General features: G+C 47.3%; 1 protein-coding gene across 3 annotated transcripts in view; it reads left to right on the plus strand.

Moving 5' to 3' along the window:
• The window catches only part of LOC131673863 (SCY1-like protein 2), a 39,759-nt gene that overhangs the window by 3,484 nt on the left and 15,879 nt on the right, over positions 1-20,396 (plus strand). For all 3 annotated transcript variants that reach the window (XM_058952206.1, XM_058952208.1, XM_058952207.1), the window contains exon 2: positions 18,050-18,271. In XM_058952206.1, the coding sequence (XP_058808189.1) occupies positions 18,092-18,271 (180 nt within the window). In that variant the 5' untranslated portion in view covers positions 18,050-18,091. The remainder of the gene's footprint in view (positions 1-18,049; positions 18,272-20,396) is intronic.

The raw sequence follows: 20,396 nt of genomic DNA on the forward strand, positions 1-20,396 counted from the left end.
TTTGAATTTACAATGCAGCGCACATTAAAGAACCCAGCTAACGGTTTTGTTTTTAAGAGAAACGACTGACTTTTCGCTTATTGCCGCTCGTTCAATTAACGCGCTATTACAAATGAAAGATCAGTGCCTACTTATCAGAAAATCATCACTATTTCAATATCAAACACAACAAATTTTATCCACCTAGAGTAGCATCCGTGGAAAGTACATTTTTGTATCTCGTAAAGGCAAACCCGTATAGTCGTGATGTCTTTTAGACCAATAGTAGCCACACAATGTAGCGCTTGCCCTATTCTTTCTTGTTCCTTCTTTCACGATACCCATCTTGAGAAGCTACGCGTGTTCTCGCAAAAAGTGAGCACTGAAGCAGCGTTGTAAATTACACTTGGATACGCCCCCCTCCGAAATGTGGCCTTTTTAAAAATTAAATTCACTCCCTCGTCGAGGACACGGCACAATGTCGCAAAAATAAAAAGGTAACTTATAATCGCGGTCTAGTTTGCAGCAATGAAACGAGCATTAAATTCTTTGTTCTTCCCTCCCACGCGTCGTCGAAAGTTTACGACCTTGTTTCTCTTTTAAACAGTCTCTCTCTCTCTCTCTCTCTCTCTCTCTCTCTCTCTCTCTCTCTCTCTCTCTCTCTCTCTCTCTCTCTCTCTCTCTCTCTCTCTCCCTCTTTCTCTATCTTAGGGGATTCAGTTAAGCATTAGTTGGTGGCCCAAGCATTTCGAATTCGCTCTACGAAACGCGAGGAAATTAAAAAAAGCCGGAAATCCCGTCGGCCAAGCCCGGACGTTAAAGTTCCTCAGATTAAAAACTCGCGGAGCGAAGCGAAGATTATATACTCGCTCGAGCGCCGAGGAAACTTGAGACGCGTATTCTTCTCGGCCGTGCGCGACTCTCGCCTCGCCCGAACATCGCTCACGTACACGCGTGCTCTTGCCGTTGGTCGTCGGCGCGTAACGGGATTCAGCCAAGGCCGCTCGACAGAGCAGCGCGCCAAGCCCGATCGAATCGCTAATTCCGCCGTCGCGAGCGAGCTTTAATTGCGAGAAATCTTTTCTCCCTGCCGTACGATTCATTTTCTCCCCGTGAACGGGAAAACTGTATCGCCCCGTACCCTTGATTCTATTTCTAGTTTATGCTGCGCGCGCCCGCGCGCACAGCGACGGCGGAAGCGAGCTCTCGTTATACTCCGCGCGGAATGGATATCGGATTTGCGGGATTTGTTTTTGCGAATCTTGCGCGCTGGTTATGAGATCGTACCTTCGCCGCGCGCGCAACCTTGCAATATTTCGAGCTGACGCTGATACGGCTTTCGACTTCATTTACAATTTTTTTATAATGTTGCTTTTCACTGTTGTATAAAAAACAAGAACTCTCGGCTGGTAGATTCAATCGAATTTTTAGAAATGTTATTCTAAGCTGGAAGCAAAGATTTTTCACAAATCATGAATAATTGTAAAAAAATGAAAGTAGAAAAATTTGTTGCAAGTAACAATAAAAAATTTCGATTATACGTTTTATACGTTTATTTCTACTTTTTCATATTTCTTTCGATTGCTTTGTTATCAGTTATTTGCTCAATGCCAGAAAATAAAGAAGATCGAAGAAAGAATCTATCTCAGCATCCATATAAAAATTCCCTTTCAAAATTTCTATCTAAAGATTTCTGATTCAGTGAAAAATCCCCTCTTACGTTTTCCATCAATGTTCTACAATACAATTCTGTTCTTGTCTAACTTCATTTTCATACGCAATATCAAGAAATTCATTCGTAAATTTTTTTTTATAAATATCAATCAAAGCTTGTAGATTCGAGAAAATAATCGTTTCCAATTCTCGATTGCCAATCGCATCGATCATAGCAACCAACGAAAAAGCCCATAGGCGACAGCAGCGAGAAGAGCAGCAACAAAAGAACACGGCACGGCGAGCCACACAATGTTGGGAGAGATAAACAGCATAGTCATTACGGAAATCAATCGCAACATTTCCACTTTAGCTGGCGCGAACGGGCCTACCGAGCAAGGGCTGTCGACTAAAATTCATGCAGCGCCGTAAACCTCAATTATCAAAGGCGCCGCCTCGGCAGTGGCACCGGCTGCAGCTACTCTCTCGCTCTCTGGTCTTGGAGTTTACAGGCGCTCGTCCGAGATTAAACTGCGCTCGCGCGCGATCTTCGCTCGTGCGCTGCGGGATTTTAATAAGCGCTTTTGACGGGGAGAAAAGGTCAAGGCTGCTGCGAGAGCTTTCGAACTCGGTTCACGCGCACGTGAGATATCACCGCCCCTCCGCACTGAACAATGCGCCTTTTGTCGTGCAAATTTTAATTAGATCCATCTCACCTCCGCCCCCCCCCTCCAATACTCTCGCTGCTATATATCGTTATTAATATTAATACCTTCGATTGGCCGGACTATTCGAGTTCATCGGCAGCGGACTTTCCAAGCTCGCGCGCCTAGCTTAATCCGGTTAATCGACCAAAACCGCAAATCATTTCCCTGGCTGTATTACACGAGTCCGCGCGCCGCGGCTCGAGCGACTTTCGATGCCAGCTACGTGAATTATCCTTAGCGAAGCTCGCGCGAAGAGCCGTTCGAACTCGGAAAATTCATTCGGAGAGAGGCCATCGAAGCAGCACTTCGCTGCCTCGTTTAAAAGACGAGAATATAATTGCCTTTTCTTCGAGCAGCCTCGTAGCTTAGCTCTCCGAAGGCGCCGATTCTCGAGTGATTACGTTATGAGTGCTGAGAAACAAGGAGAAAAGAAAGAGAAATTTCGTTCTTTATCGCCAAGGGGGGCTGGTTGCGTTGTACACGTCGCTCGACGAACAGAGTGAGAGCCCCTTCGTTTTTCAGCCGAATGAACTTCCTAAATATTTCAACCGAAATTTTCCGCCTGCGAGGGGATCAGAGCCCCCTCTATACCTTATGAATGACTTGCCGACGTTCTTTTCGTCCTTCTCCACTGGCGTTGTTATTTTTTCTTTCATCGTCGCTGTAATTTCAATTACAATGGCTAAGGCACCGGGCTAATTATTAAATCAATGAAATTGCACAGCGCGTGCTAAATAAACGTACATTACTCGTGGCAAGTCCGCCGGCGTGTGCACGTCACATCCCTAGAATCGATAGTTTAGAGAAAAGGAAAGGGTGCGAAACTGATACGAGAAATAACACTACGGCGCGCTAAATTATCTCGCGAGGCAATCGGTTTAATTTCCGTTTGGCGCAATACCACACCATCTACACGTATCCTTGCCGCTTCTTTCTTTCTAGCACGCGCGGAAAATCTCCTCGCGTATCGTTCAATCATCCCCGTGGAAACTTGGCGTTGGAACGGAGCAAACACAGGCGGCCGAGTAGTATCTAACGTATGCGCGCTGATCAAGAGAAGGTCAAGTGCATTCGGATAATTAACTCGCCGAGTGGACGTATGCTCCAGCTCGTACCCGAGGGTCCCCTCTCGGCGAGCTTGCATTACCAACGTGCTCCTCCCCCGGTTCGCCGCTCGCGGATTTGAAATCGCTCGGATTTTTGCCGGCGCTGTTTCGCACTGCGGATTACAATCGCACCACGCCGGACTTTTGCTCTTAGCCCTCGTTCGTCAGCGCGCGCGTTCCTAAACGGCGCCCCCGATAATGGTTAGGGTGCAAACCGACTCGTATCGGAGCACGAGACTCGCTGTGGATACGCGCATAAACGTCGCGTCAAAGCGCGCTCGATCAAACTCTCCTTTCGACAGATTTCTGGACGTGGAACGCAAGAGATAGGGAGAGAGAGAGAGAGAGAGAAAGAGAAAGAGAGCTTCGGCTGCATATGCCCGTCGGCCAGCCCGTCTACGCGCTAGCGACGAAAATTGTTGCGGGCGCGCTTCGAGAGCGCTTGGCAAGCAGCGCCATCCCGAGAACGGGAGCCGCGTATTCTGCGGGATAAAGTTATCTCAAAGTCAGACTGGTGTATTTTCGAGAACGCCAGTGCGTACCTTGGGTGGAAAACCTTGCCCTAGAAAACGCGTTGCCAGTTTCTCTCGCTCGCTGAACTTTATGCCCGACGAAAATTTACTCGCTCTGCTTATGTATGATATTCAAAAACTTCGCTCTCCCACGTAATAACGTTCGCCTTCTAGTTTCTTTTTTCTTTCGTCGAACTTCCATACTTAATCTTTGCTTTGAAATGAGCGATGGCCCGGGTAAGACGCTTTGGCCCGTGGATCAAATGTTATAAAAAGCTGCGACAAGGGGAAGAGAGAGAGGGGCGATTAAAAAGACTCGGTTGTCGTTTTGTCTCTGAAGTTGATTTGTCAATTAACGTGGCCTCGTTTTTACGCTCCAGCTGATCTTTTGAAGACTATCGGTACTGAAGGAAATGTAGGAGGAGGAGGGAGGTGGGGGAGAGCTGTCATCTGACGAAAATCCTATTACGTCTGGCAAGCGTTTGTCACATGCACGGCCCTGCGCCAATAATGATAATCGTTTTTACTTATCAATGTGACCTCGAACGATGGATTACTATTCGTGAAGGATTGCAAATATTCATTCGTCGGCACTCCAACTGAATTAAGTTTCCTCGATCGCACGTCAAAATACATTAATAACGAGTTCGAAGCTGTACTGCGAACGAATGCCCTTGTAACCGTCTCATAGATATCGAATGAAAAAAAAAAGGTCACTGAGAGGAAGGAAAAGAGGTCGAGCACGTACTCCAATTAAGATCGTAAGGCAAACGAAAAAAAAAAAAAGACGGACAAGAGGCACACGTGCTTTTTTTCTCCTGTATGCGCGGTCGTATACACGCACCAAAAAAAAAAGCTTCCGCTCGATATCAAACGAAAATGCTCGGAGGTAACGTATAATATACCCGCGCGGATGGGAATAATAAAAGCAAGAGGAAAATGGTTTTCGACGTAACGTTGTTCGGGACGTGGTAATGAAAGTTTAAAGGCGCGGAAAATCTCGGAGAGGCGCGCGACGGGCAAACTTTCGACTGTAATTCAACAGCCGCGTCTCCGCGTCTCCGCGTCTCTACTGAGTATTTAACGGGAACAGCTCGGAAAGTTTTATAAACTCACCCAGTCGCCAAAATTGAAGGATGTTCGCATTTATTAAAACCGCGGGCAGAGATGACTCGCGACTCGAGAAATTTCGCTCGGTAGGAGGACAAATCATAGTCTACGAATAAAAGCGGAGAAAGAAAGAGAGAGACAGGCAACTTCTTTTCTTTTCTACGGAGGATTTCGATACAGTTGTCATTCGCCGCTCGATTCGTAGTGAACGCGTAAGCTACACCTACTAAACGCCAGCGAATTATCGTACAAATAAATCCAATCGACATTCATTGCGCGGAGGGTGCACGGCATCGCAGAGTCACCGTTGACGCTCACTCTCGTGAGCATCCCTCGTCCCATCCCACAAGCCGAAGAAATCAAGATCCACCCTCGCGGGAAAGGGTAATAATGAAAAACCCATTCCAGCGGAACAATTACGGTGCCTCGGCAACAGGCTTGTCGACGCGATGATCCCACGGGAACTGACACGTGACACTGCGAGAGCGGCGCGAAAGGAAGCCGAGACACAGGGAACGGCTGGCTAATGCGATTGTTCGACGAGCAACAGCTGCTGCTCCCGGCGATATTATCACTCTTCCGTCGGGGGAGAACTCGCGCGGCCGATCGACCGCGCATTCGGACGAGAAAATTGACTCTCTCGTCTTTTTTTTCTCTTTTTTCTTTCATCTTTATTTATTTACTTTTTTTTCACGATAATGCATAGAATTTATTCGCGGATACAAGTAACGATGTCGACAACATGTATTGCATAAATAAAACGAGTTATGGGAACACGTGGCACGACAGATGTAAAACGCTAACAGTTACGAAGGCACGGCGAAATTGCGCTTGCAAAATACGAGCTTTATCAATTTAGTCGATCAATTAGCCAAGGGGAACTTTCATCAAAATATAAGAGCGAGCAGCCGCCGTCGCATCGACGTTCGGCGCGCGTGATCTCGTGCAGTGGATTCGAGCTGCCAGAGACGAATGGAGAAAAATAGAACGACGGCTCTGTCTGTCTCTCGTTTGGCGCTGTATTGATCAGCTCGCATCAATCGTCGGGTTACGTAAGGCGTATACGTGTTTTAGCCACGCAGGAAAGGTGGCCGACGACAATGGATGCGTTGCTTGTCGCGCGATTTGTCCGCGTGGATTCTTGAATTTTCTTTTTCTTTCTTTGTTTTGCTTTCCTTCAGGTGCGCATTTTGTACGCTCGTCGACCAATTCTCATCAAACGCCGGATCGCCCATATCGATCGGGCAGAGAGATTTATATAATCTTCCATCGGAAAGTTTATGAGATTCCTTCTTTTTTCAACTTCTAAGGGAGCGAGAGTCAAAGTTGTTCCCATAGTGTTAAGAATAAGTTTTCTTCTGCCTTTTCTTTCTTTTTCCGATGACAGGGTACGTAGAGGGATTTGAAATGCGTAACGCGAGCCTCCGACTTCTGCTCCGCGATAAAGACGTTACGGACGATATAAAACGTGTCTGACAAATTGGATTTCACAGACTAATTACGTTGATTATTCTGCAAAGTATCGTAGTGAAAGCGAAATAAATTTGTGACGTAATGAGGGTCCAGTCGGCAAATCACGCACTTTTATTAAAACATAATTTCTGGCCTTCGTCCCAGGTAAACAGCTCCATCAGATTTCGCGTTTGCTCCCTCCGGGTGGCGAGAAATCAGGTAACATATATTGATTTTCTTCCACATAAACGCGAGAGCGAACCGGAACATAGCCCCGCGACCATCAGTACATTCGCTAACGAAAATAAGGAAAATGTCTATCATCTCCCTTTCCTTTCTCAATTAACGAAAAATAAAATACAGATTTTGATCCTCGAATTCAGTAACAATTCGATCATACGTGTCGCGCACAAGTAACCCTAGATATAATAATATAGCACGTAAGAAAGAAGATATCCTGATAGTGAAATAAAGGCAAAAGACTTGTTGCTGGGCTTAGTATGTGTTATATACCTAATAGAATGGGGAGAGAAAGGGCTTTTTTCGGGTAAGCCAACATAGCTCACGTCCGTGTACAGGGAGAAGGACAAAAAGCACGGGAGAAAACAGAGTCATGTTATTGACTCCCCTGGGGAATTTTGGTGGGTGAAAAGGGGGAGAGACAGAGAGGAGACTTTATCTCTCCCTTCTCCGCTGCCGAAAATGAGAGTGTCGATGGTGCGGTCAGAACTCTCTCGGTCACTCTTTGATAACGGCTCAGTGATTTCTGATCTTCTATTCGACCCCTGTGACGAGTTAATTGCGTTTTTTATTGCGCTGCTAGAGAGGAACGCGGTGAGCTGTTTTTTTTCTCCGTCGCTGCTGCCGGTAGCCACGAGCTGAAATTTTATGATTGATAATGCTGCGTTGCTGTTGTAATCGAATAGTTATGGTGCAATGCTCGTCGAACTGTCGTGTTGGAGCGACGCCTGACTAATAGTTGACGTTGCCACTTGCACGCGAAAAATCAAAGTCAAAACGTGTGACGCTATTGCGATCCGTAGTTCGAAATCTAATTTATCACTTAATTCGAAATCGTCGATCAATGGACCGACGGCGTCGAACTCATTCGATACGTTCTTTCACACCCTAAAATTCAATTTGCGATTTCATTCAAACAGTTCAATTTTGTACGTTATCCGCAGCACTTATAACGAATATTAAGTGCTACCCTCGAAAGTTTAATCAGAGAACGCAAAAAAATTCAATAAAAATCTCTTTTATTGATTTTCAACGCGACGTGCTAAACTTCCGATTATCAAACGTTTATATGTATGCGTGTAAATACATATACGTCGCCAAGTGCACCTCGACTAAGAAGAGGAAAAGAGAAAATAAATCGCTTAGAATTGAAGGTATAAGGCAGGAAGGAAGGAAGGATGTGTGGATCGGCTGAGAGCGGAAATGTCTCCATCAAGAATCGTATTTCCTCCGGGAAACTAGCCTGACCTTGCCACCCACTCGCCTCCTGCCATTTTCTCTCGTCGCCGCTGTCGTCGTCTGCGGCGAGCTTTCGCGGTTTTCGAGACTTTCGCCGCAGCTTACAGGTGCGCAATGCTTCGGCACCAAGTCAATTAATTGTCAGCGACCAAGTGCAGCAATGGAAGCAGAGAAGCCGAACTATAGCGCGTCGGATTACGTTATCATCCGACGCACGCGCCCGTGCGTCGCGTCTCCCTGCCTCGCGCACAATTTCACATTGGCGTTCCAATATTGTAATTTAGCCGTGGCGGTTAACGCGAAAACAGACGAAATCACTTTGCTGGCGCGCACAGACATTCCAATTGAATCCGACGCTCGGCCAGCTTTCTGAATCAAGGTTTGCAGTCTCTCATGACAGGCGTATGGCGAGCGCGCGGCTGCTGCTGCTGCTCTTCAGTTGCCTGGCAGCGCCACATCAAAAGCTGCGCATACCAGCTCAAACTTTGCAATTAACGCCTGCTTCACCCTCCGCTGTATCTATCCGTCCGCGAAGTAGCCGTTTGAGCCAAATATTTTGCCGGCTGTTTCAGTTTGTTCATCACGCGATTACGATGTTTTGTTCATGTGCCGTGTCATTCGTCATTGTGTTTTTTTCAATAGTTTCCAAAATTATTCTGATAGAAGAAACAGAGCTATGCATGGGCTGGGAATGAAAGCACGCGAATAATTGTCAGACCACTGAATTTTCTAGCGAGGGTTATTTAATAACTTTTATGTTCGAAGTTGAAGACATAAGCAATTTCATCATAAATGGTGAATCTTCAGGATCGATCTTTATCCTTCACGTCCACAACGACTAAAAAAGACAGCTGAAAATGAGCGCTTATCGATGAATAATATATGATTAAGCAATGACTTTCCTCTTTTCGTCGATCGGAACTTAGTACAGCATTTCTATTCAAGCAAAACTCATTCCCTTACAGCGACGCAGCCACCGCTCAAGATCAAATATCACGGCCTGCATCAGCGACACGTTATTTTTCAAATGCAGTCATTCGTCACAGAGTAACGTTCGTTCACGATGATTGGTCACATCCGTGCTCGCCCTCCGAAAGAAGTAAACACGCGGCTCTCTCGCAGAAGTGACACTCGGACTTCGCGTTCAATAGCGGTGCGCGATAAATGAAGCAGAACGCGGAAAAAGAAAAGCATCCTCGCGAGAGCTAGAAAGAGAAATATACATTAATAGAAAGCTCTCTCCCGTAATGCCTTTCATAACGAGCATTTCGAGTCGAGCCACAAAACGCGAGGAATTCCCATTAGCAATTGCGGCTCGGAATTCCGCGTACACGAATGCGCTCGCTCGGCATCCGCGCACGTGGGGTGCTTTAAGTTTTAATTCGCCGCTGAAAAGATGCATCAAAATGCCGCTAATCTCACAGCCGCACACGCGAGTCGCAGTAGGCACCGACGCCCGTCGACGCTGCGAAAGCGCGGCTCGCGCATAATCGATCGGCCGGCACGAGATTCACGCGCGCGCTCTCGTGATATCGACGGCCGCGCGATCGATGCCCCGGCGAGAATAAAACGGGAGACGAAGGAATCGTCGTCGGGGCGCATATATTCACGAGCGCGCCGGGAATAGCCTTGAAGGTCGCCGCCGAAATTAGACGCTTTCTCGACTTATTCGTCGGGCACCGCGCGAATCAATCATCGTCGCCGAGGAGCGCGAGGGAGGGAGGTGGCGAACTCGCCGATTGTCCCGACGAGGCGATCAAGGCGGCAGCACTTTGCAAGGGATCCGGAATAGACGGACCGTTTAACTTTGGCCGAAACTCGATTAATTGATCGATTGGCGCATTTCTCAGGGCTCGTTAACTCGCGCGCGCGCGATCTCTCTTGGTCTTTGATGCAACTCCCGCTCGGCCGCTGATCGATTCCGGCTCGCGTGTTTGCAGCCCAAGTTTCGCCGGGATGCATCGGATAGAGCGCTCGCGCCAATTTCGACGATGCGTTCTCTTTCTCGATTTCGATTCGCCGACAGTGAGCGACAGTATACTCCTGCTCCACGATGAAATGAAGATAGAAGAAACGACGGTCGGATGACAAAGCTCGCCCATGCGCACCGAAACACCAAACGTTTCGCGGCCGACGGGCGTCGGGACGAAGAATCGCGCGTCGTACGTGGACTTCTTTTTTACCGTCGCCGGTTGCCGGCGACAATGGGCGACGATTACCCGACGACGCTCGTTAAACGATTAGCCGGGCGACGGCGATTAAAACGGGACGAACCCTCGTCCTGCGCAGCTCGTACGTTATAATCTCGAGCATCGAAGGGGTTGCGCACGCGCGCCGAAGCGAGAACCGTGCACGCTCAGCCAACGTATTCTTCGAGCGACCACTCGCACGCAGATACGAATCTACGTTGTCGCGTGGTGCGCCGAGACTCGTCTCGTACGTCAAACTTACTGCGGACAAGTCTTAAGAGGGCCAAGTTTTTACGCGCCCCGGGTCGAGGCTCTATCTTGTGCGACAGTTTGCCGCTTGTCATTTTCTCGCTACTGGCTTACTTGCCAATACGTCGTGCTTCTCTCCCCGTTTCTCGAGCTTTTTCGACATATTTGCGCGGGAAACGCACTCTTTACTGCAGACGTGACTTTCAATATTGTGGCTTCTCTCGACATTCGCCGCGCCAAGTTATTTCCGAGCTTTCCTTGCATTCGACATTATCACTTTCGCGAACACCTCTGAGTCGCGCGTTGCGCCCGCTTACTCAAAAATAAATCGAAACATGCATTTCTTACGTTCCGAAAAACTGCCTCCAGCTTGCAAAAGGTCTCTCGTATGAATTCGTGCGCTCCACGCGATAAAAATAAGATAAAAGAAACGTCTTATTTCATTTGATCTCTTCTAGATTAAACTAAATGGTAACGAGATTTGTCCTTTCAAATACATTTGCGACCGTCACTCAAAAAGAAACCTCCAATGCTCTGGGCGGCCTCAACTTCTTTACAATAACGTTCTCGCCCTGCACCTCCACCTTCTCCGGCGACGAATCCGAAACAGTCCGATTGGCGTGCCAGAGATACAATTAACACGCAGCCCCGCGGCTTTAGCGTATTGGCGTCGGCATTCATTATTGCCGGACATGTTCATCTCGCTGTCCCGTGACTTTCGCAGTGTGACGCGCGGTATTTCGACGTCCGCCGTGGCAGCGCTCGCGATTAATTGAGCTCGCGGCGCGCAAGGAGGCAGATAGGCGAGACGTCGGACTCTCGACGAGCATTCCCGCCGCTGCCGTCCCAACCCTCGCGCGAGCGTCCGCTTCGGCACTTATCGATTCTCGCTGGAAAGGTTGCCGGCGCGCGCCGTGCGTGCATTAATGAAATTGTAAATAACGGAGAGCAGCAGCGTTTTATCGCTTCCGGCGGGCTCGGATTTATTTTTATCGCCCGCTCCGCCCTCTAACCGGCGCGCGACGTAACGATCCGACGCCGAATCGCTCGCGATGGCCCCCCCTCGCGCGCTCACGCGAGCCGCGGTGCCGAGCGATCGCGCCGACAGACCGCGAGAGTGCGTCGCTCGATAAACCGAGGTACGCGAACCCGGGGAGGGGGCAGACACGGCCGATCGGCGATGCGACCGGACGTGGGAAAACAAAGGATAAAATTGTCAACCCAGGACGATGTCGCGAAATTTCCACGTTCGAGGCAAGCGATCGAGCGCGCGCCGATCAACAGTTGGGCAAACCCCAACCCAGCCGCGGGCCTGGGCGTCGCGCTAGCGCCTCCGAATCCGGGCTCCAAATGCTCTCCGGGGCGCGCGCCCAGAGGCTCCTCTCGATCGCCGCGCGTTTTCCCCCATCCACCACGCGCTCGAGGATAGCTGTCGCGAACCTCGAACGACTGACTCGATCTCTTGTCGAGCGTACGCGCTCCCCTCTGGAAACCGCAGCTCCAGGCTGGCAGCGTGCGACGTGTGTTTCGAGCGACGCCGCTCTCGGCGAGGGCAGCCGCGGAGGCGATTGACAGAGGAGCAATTGCGAAACGCCCGTGCACCCACGTGATAACTCTCGATCGTGCTGTGCAGCGAGCATCGCGACAGATGGTCGATCAATCCGACGGCGCGCGGCATCCTACAAACCCACTTGGCGGCGATCCATCCTCCAGCGGCTAATTCGCACGACTAAGGCGTGACCGGTCTCTCCGTCTTGTGCTTCCTCGCTTGCAGGGGGAAACACGCGAGCGCTCGGTTCGGGCTCTTCCTCTCCGTGATTCATCGTAATGTATGCGATCCAGATTGGACCTACCCGTTAACCCATTTGAACGCAAATCAGCGGTGAAAGCGCGCCAGCGAGGAAGCTTTTCAAATTCATGGGAATTTACACTTGGCTGAGTGGATGAGTATGTTACGTTCGATCGAGTGCACGCTTAAGGGCAACGCGCTACGTAAGCGCGCATACGCTTGCGTTCGACTGCGTACGATTCGCAGAAATTGACGGGGCCGTCGCTGGAAACGCTTGAATATTTTCACTAACGTTTATCGCAAAGACGCAGTACATTGGAACTGATAGGATAATAATGCAAAACACACCTTAATTGTCATTGGAGCTCCCAAATGCTGCAAAAACTTTTATTTGCTGGAGATTTCCGTCTTACGTACGATTCTGAAGTACTGCTGCTGAAACGAAAAGCTTTTAAGGAACACTCATGGTAATTAAAATTTTTGCAAGGCAAAATTTCAATCGTAAAATCTATTACGTGCCATCGAACAACGCCCGATTCGGATAGTATCGACTACTTTCGCGATGCACAACTTTGTCGTCTGTCGATTCCTACGAATAGCAAGTGTTCAAACGCAGCTCTGTGTACTTACAAAACGCTCGAGCTCTAAAGCGCGCGGTTTGGTGCTTCGAAAACTAATGGAAAAAACGAAGTCCCCAATCAATCGAGCCGCGGGACGAAATTCAAACGCGGTCGTAGGACTTCCCACGCGTTGTTCGGTCAACAATACAGTGTCTCTCGCGCAAAAAGGCGTACTCGGGGATGCCTCGACAGGTCGTAAAATCTATCTTGGTTTTTAGGAATTTCAGGCGTCAATCGGTTGCACACGCCGTGACTTGCGCTTATCCGAGCGACGCGCGCGCGGCGAGCGATCGAGGGCCGCGCGAAATGCCAGCGGGACAGAAGGCGGCCAGAACGAAAGGGCTCGCTTCGCCCTGTGCCATTTCGCTCCGCGAAAATTGCCGGAGACGCGCCGCGCGATTTCCATCCTGGCGCGCGCGAACCGATTCGCGTACATTACGGACGAGCATTTGACGGAGCGCCCGCGGAGAAGCGGCAGTCGAGAAGGGGGAGAACAATGCCCCGTGACGTAAACACGGATTTGTCTCTGTCTCGTAGCTTAGCACGCGCCCACGCTGCGGCGCAATTGATGCCAATCCAGTACGAGAACGTGATTCCCGGGCGTCCCGAGGAGATAACGAGGTCCGCGGCACTGGCTGAAAATAACGCTGCTCACCGTGTTGGACAAAGGCGAACCAAACCAAGTAGCACGGCTTGACTGATGCGCGGCAATAAAGCAAGCTCCCCCCCCCCCTCTTTCTCTCTCTCTCTGAGCAATGCGCCGGCTCGTCGAGCCGCGCAATCGGACCAAGTGGAAAAATTCGCTCGGCCGTGTCTGTCTCCTAGCGGCGATAAGGGCGAATTAATTCGAGCCGCTCGCCCGCCGGCGAACTATTTAGATAAGGACTCGGGCGAGGAATTCCGAATTCAAGCTCGTTAGCAAATGAGATTCGCCGTCGTCGGGCTTAAACTCCCGTGAGAGAGGAAAAACAGGAACGTTGCGGGAGGGGGGAGGGGCAAACGTTATATCCACCCTTGCGCGCACTTAGAACAAATATTCCCAGGCGGTGCGCACGAACGAGACTGCTTCTCCCTGCAAATCGTCTGTATCTATATATATATATATATGCTGTTTGTACTTACCGTCGGCGCAGATTCAAGTTAAACAAGAATGAATGAGTTTTCGGCAGACGCGAGGCTCAAATGTGTTGCCGGGACGCAAGGGAAAGTTTGTTTGATTCAATTTTTCTATTTGGCCTAATTGCGTTGGCCGATGTTTAATTTGATTCGTTAAGTCATCGTATTTTTACTCTTCAACTGGAATGCAAATCAAGATCAAAGATGCCCGACTCGGAATCGAATAGCCGAACTGCGAGAAAATCTTATCCGTAGTCCAGAGGTAAACATCTAGCTGGTTTTAAATACCGCAAGACGAAACAAATGCTTTTTTTGGCAAAAGTAATCTGTTCTTCGATAAAAATGAGTTTTCTTTCTCGAATCAATCGATCGAATATCGAGTGGAGCTCTCTAAAATGCACGACTATCGTTTCGCAAAGTTTTCCTCGAAAAATTCGTTTATGAGGAATATACATAGTGAAAAATTCTGGTTGCTGAAACAGTGGCTCGCGCCAAGAAAGTATATTCAGAAAAAAATTAAAATGCAAGCCCGAGTGTTAAAAAACCTAGTCCAAGAATAGACGAGCTAACAAACTCCGTAAACCTATCGGCTTCTTGGACAAAAAGAAAAGCTCGACCTAGGGGTCAGCAGGCACTAGGATCGATAGTTCGCGTTACAAAGTGCCAAGAAGAAAAAAAAGCAAGGGGGATCATTGAGAGAGAGAGAGAGAGAGAGAGAGAGAGAGAGAGAGAGAGAGAGAGTGAGAGGCAGAGAGAAAGCTTCGCGACGCCCCTCTGCGTAAAGTTCGGGAGTTTATTATAAAACTCGCTTTGTGGAGGCGAGAAAAAAAAGGAGCGAGAGAACGTGTTGGGCGTATTATTGAAGCTCGATATAGCCCCAGATTCATCATTCGGCTGCGAATATTACCTTCTATTGAAACACACTCTGCGCGTGAAATTCGAGCTTGAGATTACGTGCGGCGCACGTAACTTTTCGGAGGAAACAGCGCTGTTTTAGAACGTCGCCCGCGGGAGCAGTGAGAGGAAGATGTTAATCTTCGTATTATCGTTTGCATGAAACTTTTAATGAGAAATTTCGTGCTGCACTCTCACGCGTAACACGATAAATTATTTTGAATGACCCTACCCTAGTTTTGCGCACCGACTTGCCCAAATAATGTCTTATTTTAACGAGTCTACATGTACCCTCGATCATAATTACGCGATTGGTAATATGTGCAGTTTTATCTATGCTTACATTTGACCTATTTAAAAATTATCAATTCGCAACGCATTCAAGAGCCATATTAATTTTTTCCGTGACAGCAACCAAGTGTTAGATTGCGATATCATCAGAACATGAATCATTTTCCTACATAAAATGAACAATAGATGGCCTAATATTGTTTCTACACCAAATCTAGATCAACATTTTCACAGTTACTATATCTTTTCTAACTCGGCTGACTTGTGGCGATATAACTTAATGAAAGATCCAATATTATATGGTTCTTTAAAATTGACTTGTCAAAAATTGAAGACAATCTAAAAAAGAAAAAAATACCAAATTTACTCCACTAACTTTTCTTGATTACGTTTCGCTCATCTGTTGTCCAGCTTCTTCAGGTCTTTATTTTTAAAAAACAAACAAATATCATAAATAATCCAATATTATATGATCAACTATGTCAAAGGTTTTAGACAGATCTGGAAGTGTAACTATCGTCATTATTCTCTTTTCAATTGTTTTCATTTATTACACTAGTCAATTCTTTCTATTTGTCTTTGGTGATCACGGTTTTTATTAACTCGAAGAATAAATTAATTTCAACGTATAAGATAGTTGTCTCATAAACAGATTGAAGACTTTTTAGCCCTCTCCGCATTTCGAATATTGGTTTTATATATATATATATATATATATATATATATATATATATATATATTTTTGTTTTTCAATACTGATAGTCGGTTTCAATTCTTTAAAAATACGTGCTTTCGTTGAATAGCGCCTGAACAAATAACAAATAACTTTAATCTGAATATATCTGTAGAACTTGAAAGAAAATAGTTAATTCTCACAAACGATACCTCGTCTGTTTTGCTAGCGCATAAGCTATCGAACTGCCCATCATTTGTAAAAAGTGCCTCGAATACGGATATTCAGTTGCTAATTAATTGTTAAAGTTGAACCGCGCTCAAAACACTCAACAAAACATTCTAACTATTTGACCGACAAGATGTGCATTGCTTCGCGTAAAAAGAACTACTATGTCGGTTTTTTCGCAAAAGTAACAACATTAAAGGAAATAGCAAGACTTTGCCATGCTTTATACGGACGATGCTTTTTACAGCGATGCTGGCTTACACTAAGCTGATTAGTGCGGATTGTCTCTGTATCCCTGGATTTGTCGAGGAAGTGACGGTATACGGAAAAACTAACCGCAACATCGAATATCACCGTTGCGCACACGATTACGGACATCCCAATGGTTTTCGCTGATTGCTATGTTTTTTTTAAGAGGAAGATCATCAATGGTTCATATGGTTTTTTAGCTCACGAATTTCGGATTTTTGAAAAGTGTCCTTGTATCGAACGGCTAGAGCATATGAAAAATTCTTTTCATCTCCCAAAAGCTTGTAATTTACTACTAGTTCCTTCGTGTACAGTTCGTACTTAATGAAACTCGTAAAACAATTCTTCGAAGGTAAAAGATGTCCTATTTAATAACGCTCGCAAAAGAGCGCCTCGAAGGCTAAAGACTGAGGTTTGAAACAAAAATACTTTGGCGGCTTGTCGGATATTCGGGAAAGGTCCTCTTGCGCGTGATTTTTCAACTGTCTTTTTGCGAGCGCGACAATCACCGAGAACAAGTTGATCGGGCGAGTAAACATAGTGGACACGAAGTACGAGGGAGATTAGGCGTACAGATGAATTTTCAACGAGGGAGCAAAGGGTGCGTGCATTTTACGGTATCCGCCGAGTCGAGCGCATAATACGCCGCGATTGCGTGCATGGCTGGCGAGCCTTGAATATTCAGAGGGGTTGCTAAGCGTGCGTGCATATCGCGCGTCCCTCAGGTGTTGCCGTCGCTCCGCCAAAGCCTGCCGTGGAATCTACGCAGCCGTGTGAGAAGACACCACTCCTCCTCGCACCTTTCTTGCCTCCACGAACCGATTGCCAAATGGATGTTCTCTTGCTCCTCAAATCTCATCGCTTGGCGATTAACGATTATTCAAATGATGTATTGTCGAATTACACCGAAACAAGGAATTCCCAGCTGTGTATGCTAAAACCGATGCTCGATCGAGTGGAAATTTTCCTGTGAGCAACAACTTACGCATGATCACGACGAATGGGTTGTTATTGCCTGCGTTTATCTTGAAAATTAGTGTAAAAATACGATGGAAAAAATGATAATGCTAAAAGCGCTTTTGAAGCGTTAGTATAAGCAATCACAATATAAATCGAAATTTTCTCAAAATAAGAAGGATTTTGCGAGTGAACTGGTTTATGATGAACTTTTATTGATTATCTCAAGCCATTTGCATTTTGAAAGCAGAAATATGCCATACAAAAGAGATGAGAACGTTTGTTAGCTTTTTTAGAAAATTCCATTGGATTAAAATATATTAATGAATGTGCCAAAGTACAGAGACAGCTCGAATGCCGAAGCGACAAAATTGAATATTACATTGGATTCACCCCCTGGTTCATTAACATAACATCCAAACTAGTCGCAGACTATAATACGCCTCCTGTTGACAGTTGATATAGGTTTCATCAGATTTTCAAGTACTTTAGACCTACGCAGAAGGTGAAGTCTTGTTAGGCCACGTCGGTGCGCTGGACTGGCAGTCGGAGCCTGCACCAATAAAGCACGACAAATGCTACTTTAACGTCGAGGTGGAGGCTGCGCAATATAACGCAGACTACGCAAGAATGTTTCCCGGCGCGTCAGGTCCAGCGAGAGAATTTCCTTTTGTGCGACCGCGGTGCAGTTGATTCCTCTTACGCATTAACACACGAGTCGCGGGCGCGCGCGCGGTGATGAAAGATTGTCGCCCGTCAGACCTGTAATTAGCGCGCGCCGCACCGCTGCTTGCAGGGTCGCCGCCGAGAGCGAGCAGTTAGTGGGCAGCCAGCTCGGATGGGCGTATCGCGCACGATGTTCTCCAAATTCAAGAGCGGCTCGGCGGCGTCCGTGGCGCCCAACGTGCTCGAGTCCAATCCAATCTGGCATCTGTACGACGTTGGCAAGCAGCAGGGCACCGCCGGCCCCGAGAACGTCTGGAAGATACTCGAGGGCTTTCGCAAGAAGGACGGACAGGTAAATATTTCTGCGCGCGTTGCTCGTCAACGCTCCTTTTGGCTTTCTGGGTCCCTTTCGTCCGCCGCCGTGCGGTGTCGCGGTGCGGCCTCGTTGGCGCGAAAGAAAAAAGAACGTCGTGCCGCAGAGCGAACGCATCGTTTATTTATCTTTGAAAAAGAACAAGCTTTTCCCCCGTCTCTGTCTCTCTGCGATGAAGCTTCGGAGCAGTAAAATTTTCATCGCGATTCGGGGAGAGAAGCATGGTTTCCGTGAACGTGGAAAGCATTCCTATTTATATCCCTCTTCCTTCGCCGCCACCGTGATCCCACAATATAATCGCCGGTCCTCCCTTCCACAGTCTATGTGCTATTCCCTTTTGCGCTCGACGCGCTCGAGCGAGAAGAGTCGCGCGCAGCTTTGAAGGCGTCTGCTTATCCGCGGCAAACGCGAGCCGCGTCGGGGTAGCCCCGAAACGCACGCGTTGTGCGTAGCCGTTCGATGGATCGATCGCAGAACGAGCCGCGGTATTGAACGCCCGCGCCGGAATTAGCGTAATGCGATGCTGAATGCAGCAAGCACAGCCGAAATCACGATCCGCGGCGCGCAAATGGCGAAGTGGCGGAGGACGAGGGCGATCAACTTGAAAAATCCGAATCGTATTTCGACGCAACGTGTGCGCGACAACGCCGCGTACGCGCATTTTCGTAGGATCACATAGGGCCGATGTCAAAATACCTCGTGTTGTTGGCATTGATTATCATGCCAGCACGGATCGAATATCCCTTTTAACCAAATATTATCGTTCGTTTCCAATCTACAAGTTGTTAGCTGACATCAATTAAAAGTATGATCCTTCTTGGCATGGAACCGTGACGAAGAAAAAACGAGAAAACACGGTTGCGAAATTCAGAAGCTATAGGCGAAAGCGATTGATCTGTCGACGCGTGCATTTTCGCGACTCGCTTCGGCGCGTGTTTGAAAATTTCGCGGGCTCGAAATGAAGAGGGAAGAAAAAGAAGCCGAACAAATCATGCTCTGGCTCGGTCTCTCGCTCGCCCACAGTGCCACCGTCAGACGGCTATCAATCAAAAGGACAGTGACGCAACCGCAGATATTAAGCGTTCCCCCGTAATAATTCCCTCTCAATCAAAAGGGGAAATCCGAAGGATGAGTTAGGCGCGTTTTGTTAGTCAGACAGGTCATCCCCCGACAAAGTAACCTGTATAAATCTTCTATCGCTCTGCATCTCTCTCTCTTTCGCTGGGAAGTTTCGCTCCTGGGGAAAAAAATTATGAATTATTGATGAGGACGGAGATTTCGCCTTGTATAGTGCCGACAGAAAACACGCGCGTTTAAAATCTCGTGTAGCGATTCTCGCGACCAGAGCTTCTTTTGCACGACGCAACTTGGTTAATTAATTTAACCGGAGCTCAGCATTCGTAAAAAGTAATTATCTCGGCACTGCCGCGCCGCGCTCTTGACACTGTAATGCTCTTTTTCGGGTGAAACTTTGCGCGAAACAAGCGAATGCACCCTACCATAAAAAATGCCTGGTTTTCCTTGCCCCGTGGCCTCTCGGTTTTTAATCACCCTGCGGCTTAACTTTGTTTACGGTCGAGAGGGATCATCTTCGAATAAAAACATTGACATGAAGTGTTGTACAAAGGTGATTTATTATAACATTGAAAGACCAATAAACATCCGCTACATATCTTCTCTTTTCCATGTAAAACATTTTATCAACGGGCGTAATTCTCACTGTCTTACGTTAAAATATTTATCGTCATATATCAATGTCTACAAGCATAGGAAGCTGTAGTTGTAAATCTCACAGCGGATTTCTCGATATAGAAATTTGAAAGCCTTATGTTGTTAAATATCGATCTCTAGTAATATGATTTCCACGTAACGTAATAATAATTCCTTCGTTCAATATCCGCAAGTCAGTTTATTGTTATTGTTATTGTTATTGTTATTGTTACTTCAAGAAAGATGTGTTCATTTTGAACGCTGCATTAGTTTCAATTCTCTGTAGTCGTGAAGAGCATGTAACCAGCCTCCGTAAATGTCGATTTATTCCACGAATATTGATTACAAATTTATCACGAAATCTGAAACATAAATTGTCGGTACAGCGCAGCGG

The sequence above is a fragment of the Phymastichus coffea genome, unplaced genomic scaffold (genome assembly GCF_024137745.1).
Source record: "Phymastichus coffea isolate CEN01 unplaced genomic scaffold, Cenicafe_Pcof_1.1 PCOF00202, whole genome shotgun sequence".
In the NCBI taxonomy this organism is placed as follows: Eukaryota; Metazoa; Arthropoda; class Insecta; order Hymenoptera; family Eulophidae; genus Phymastichus; species Phymastichus coffea.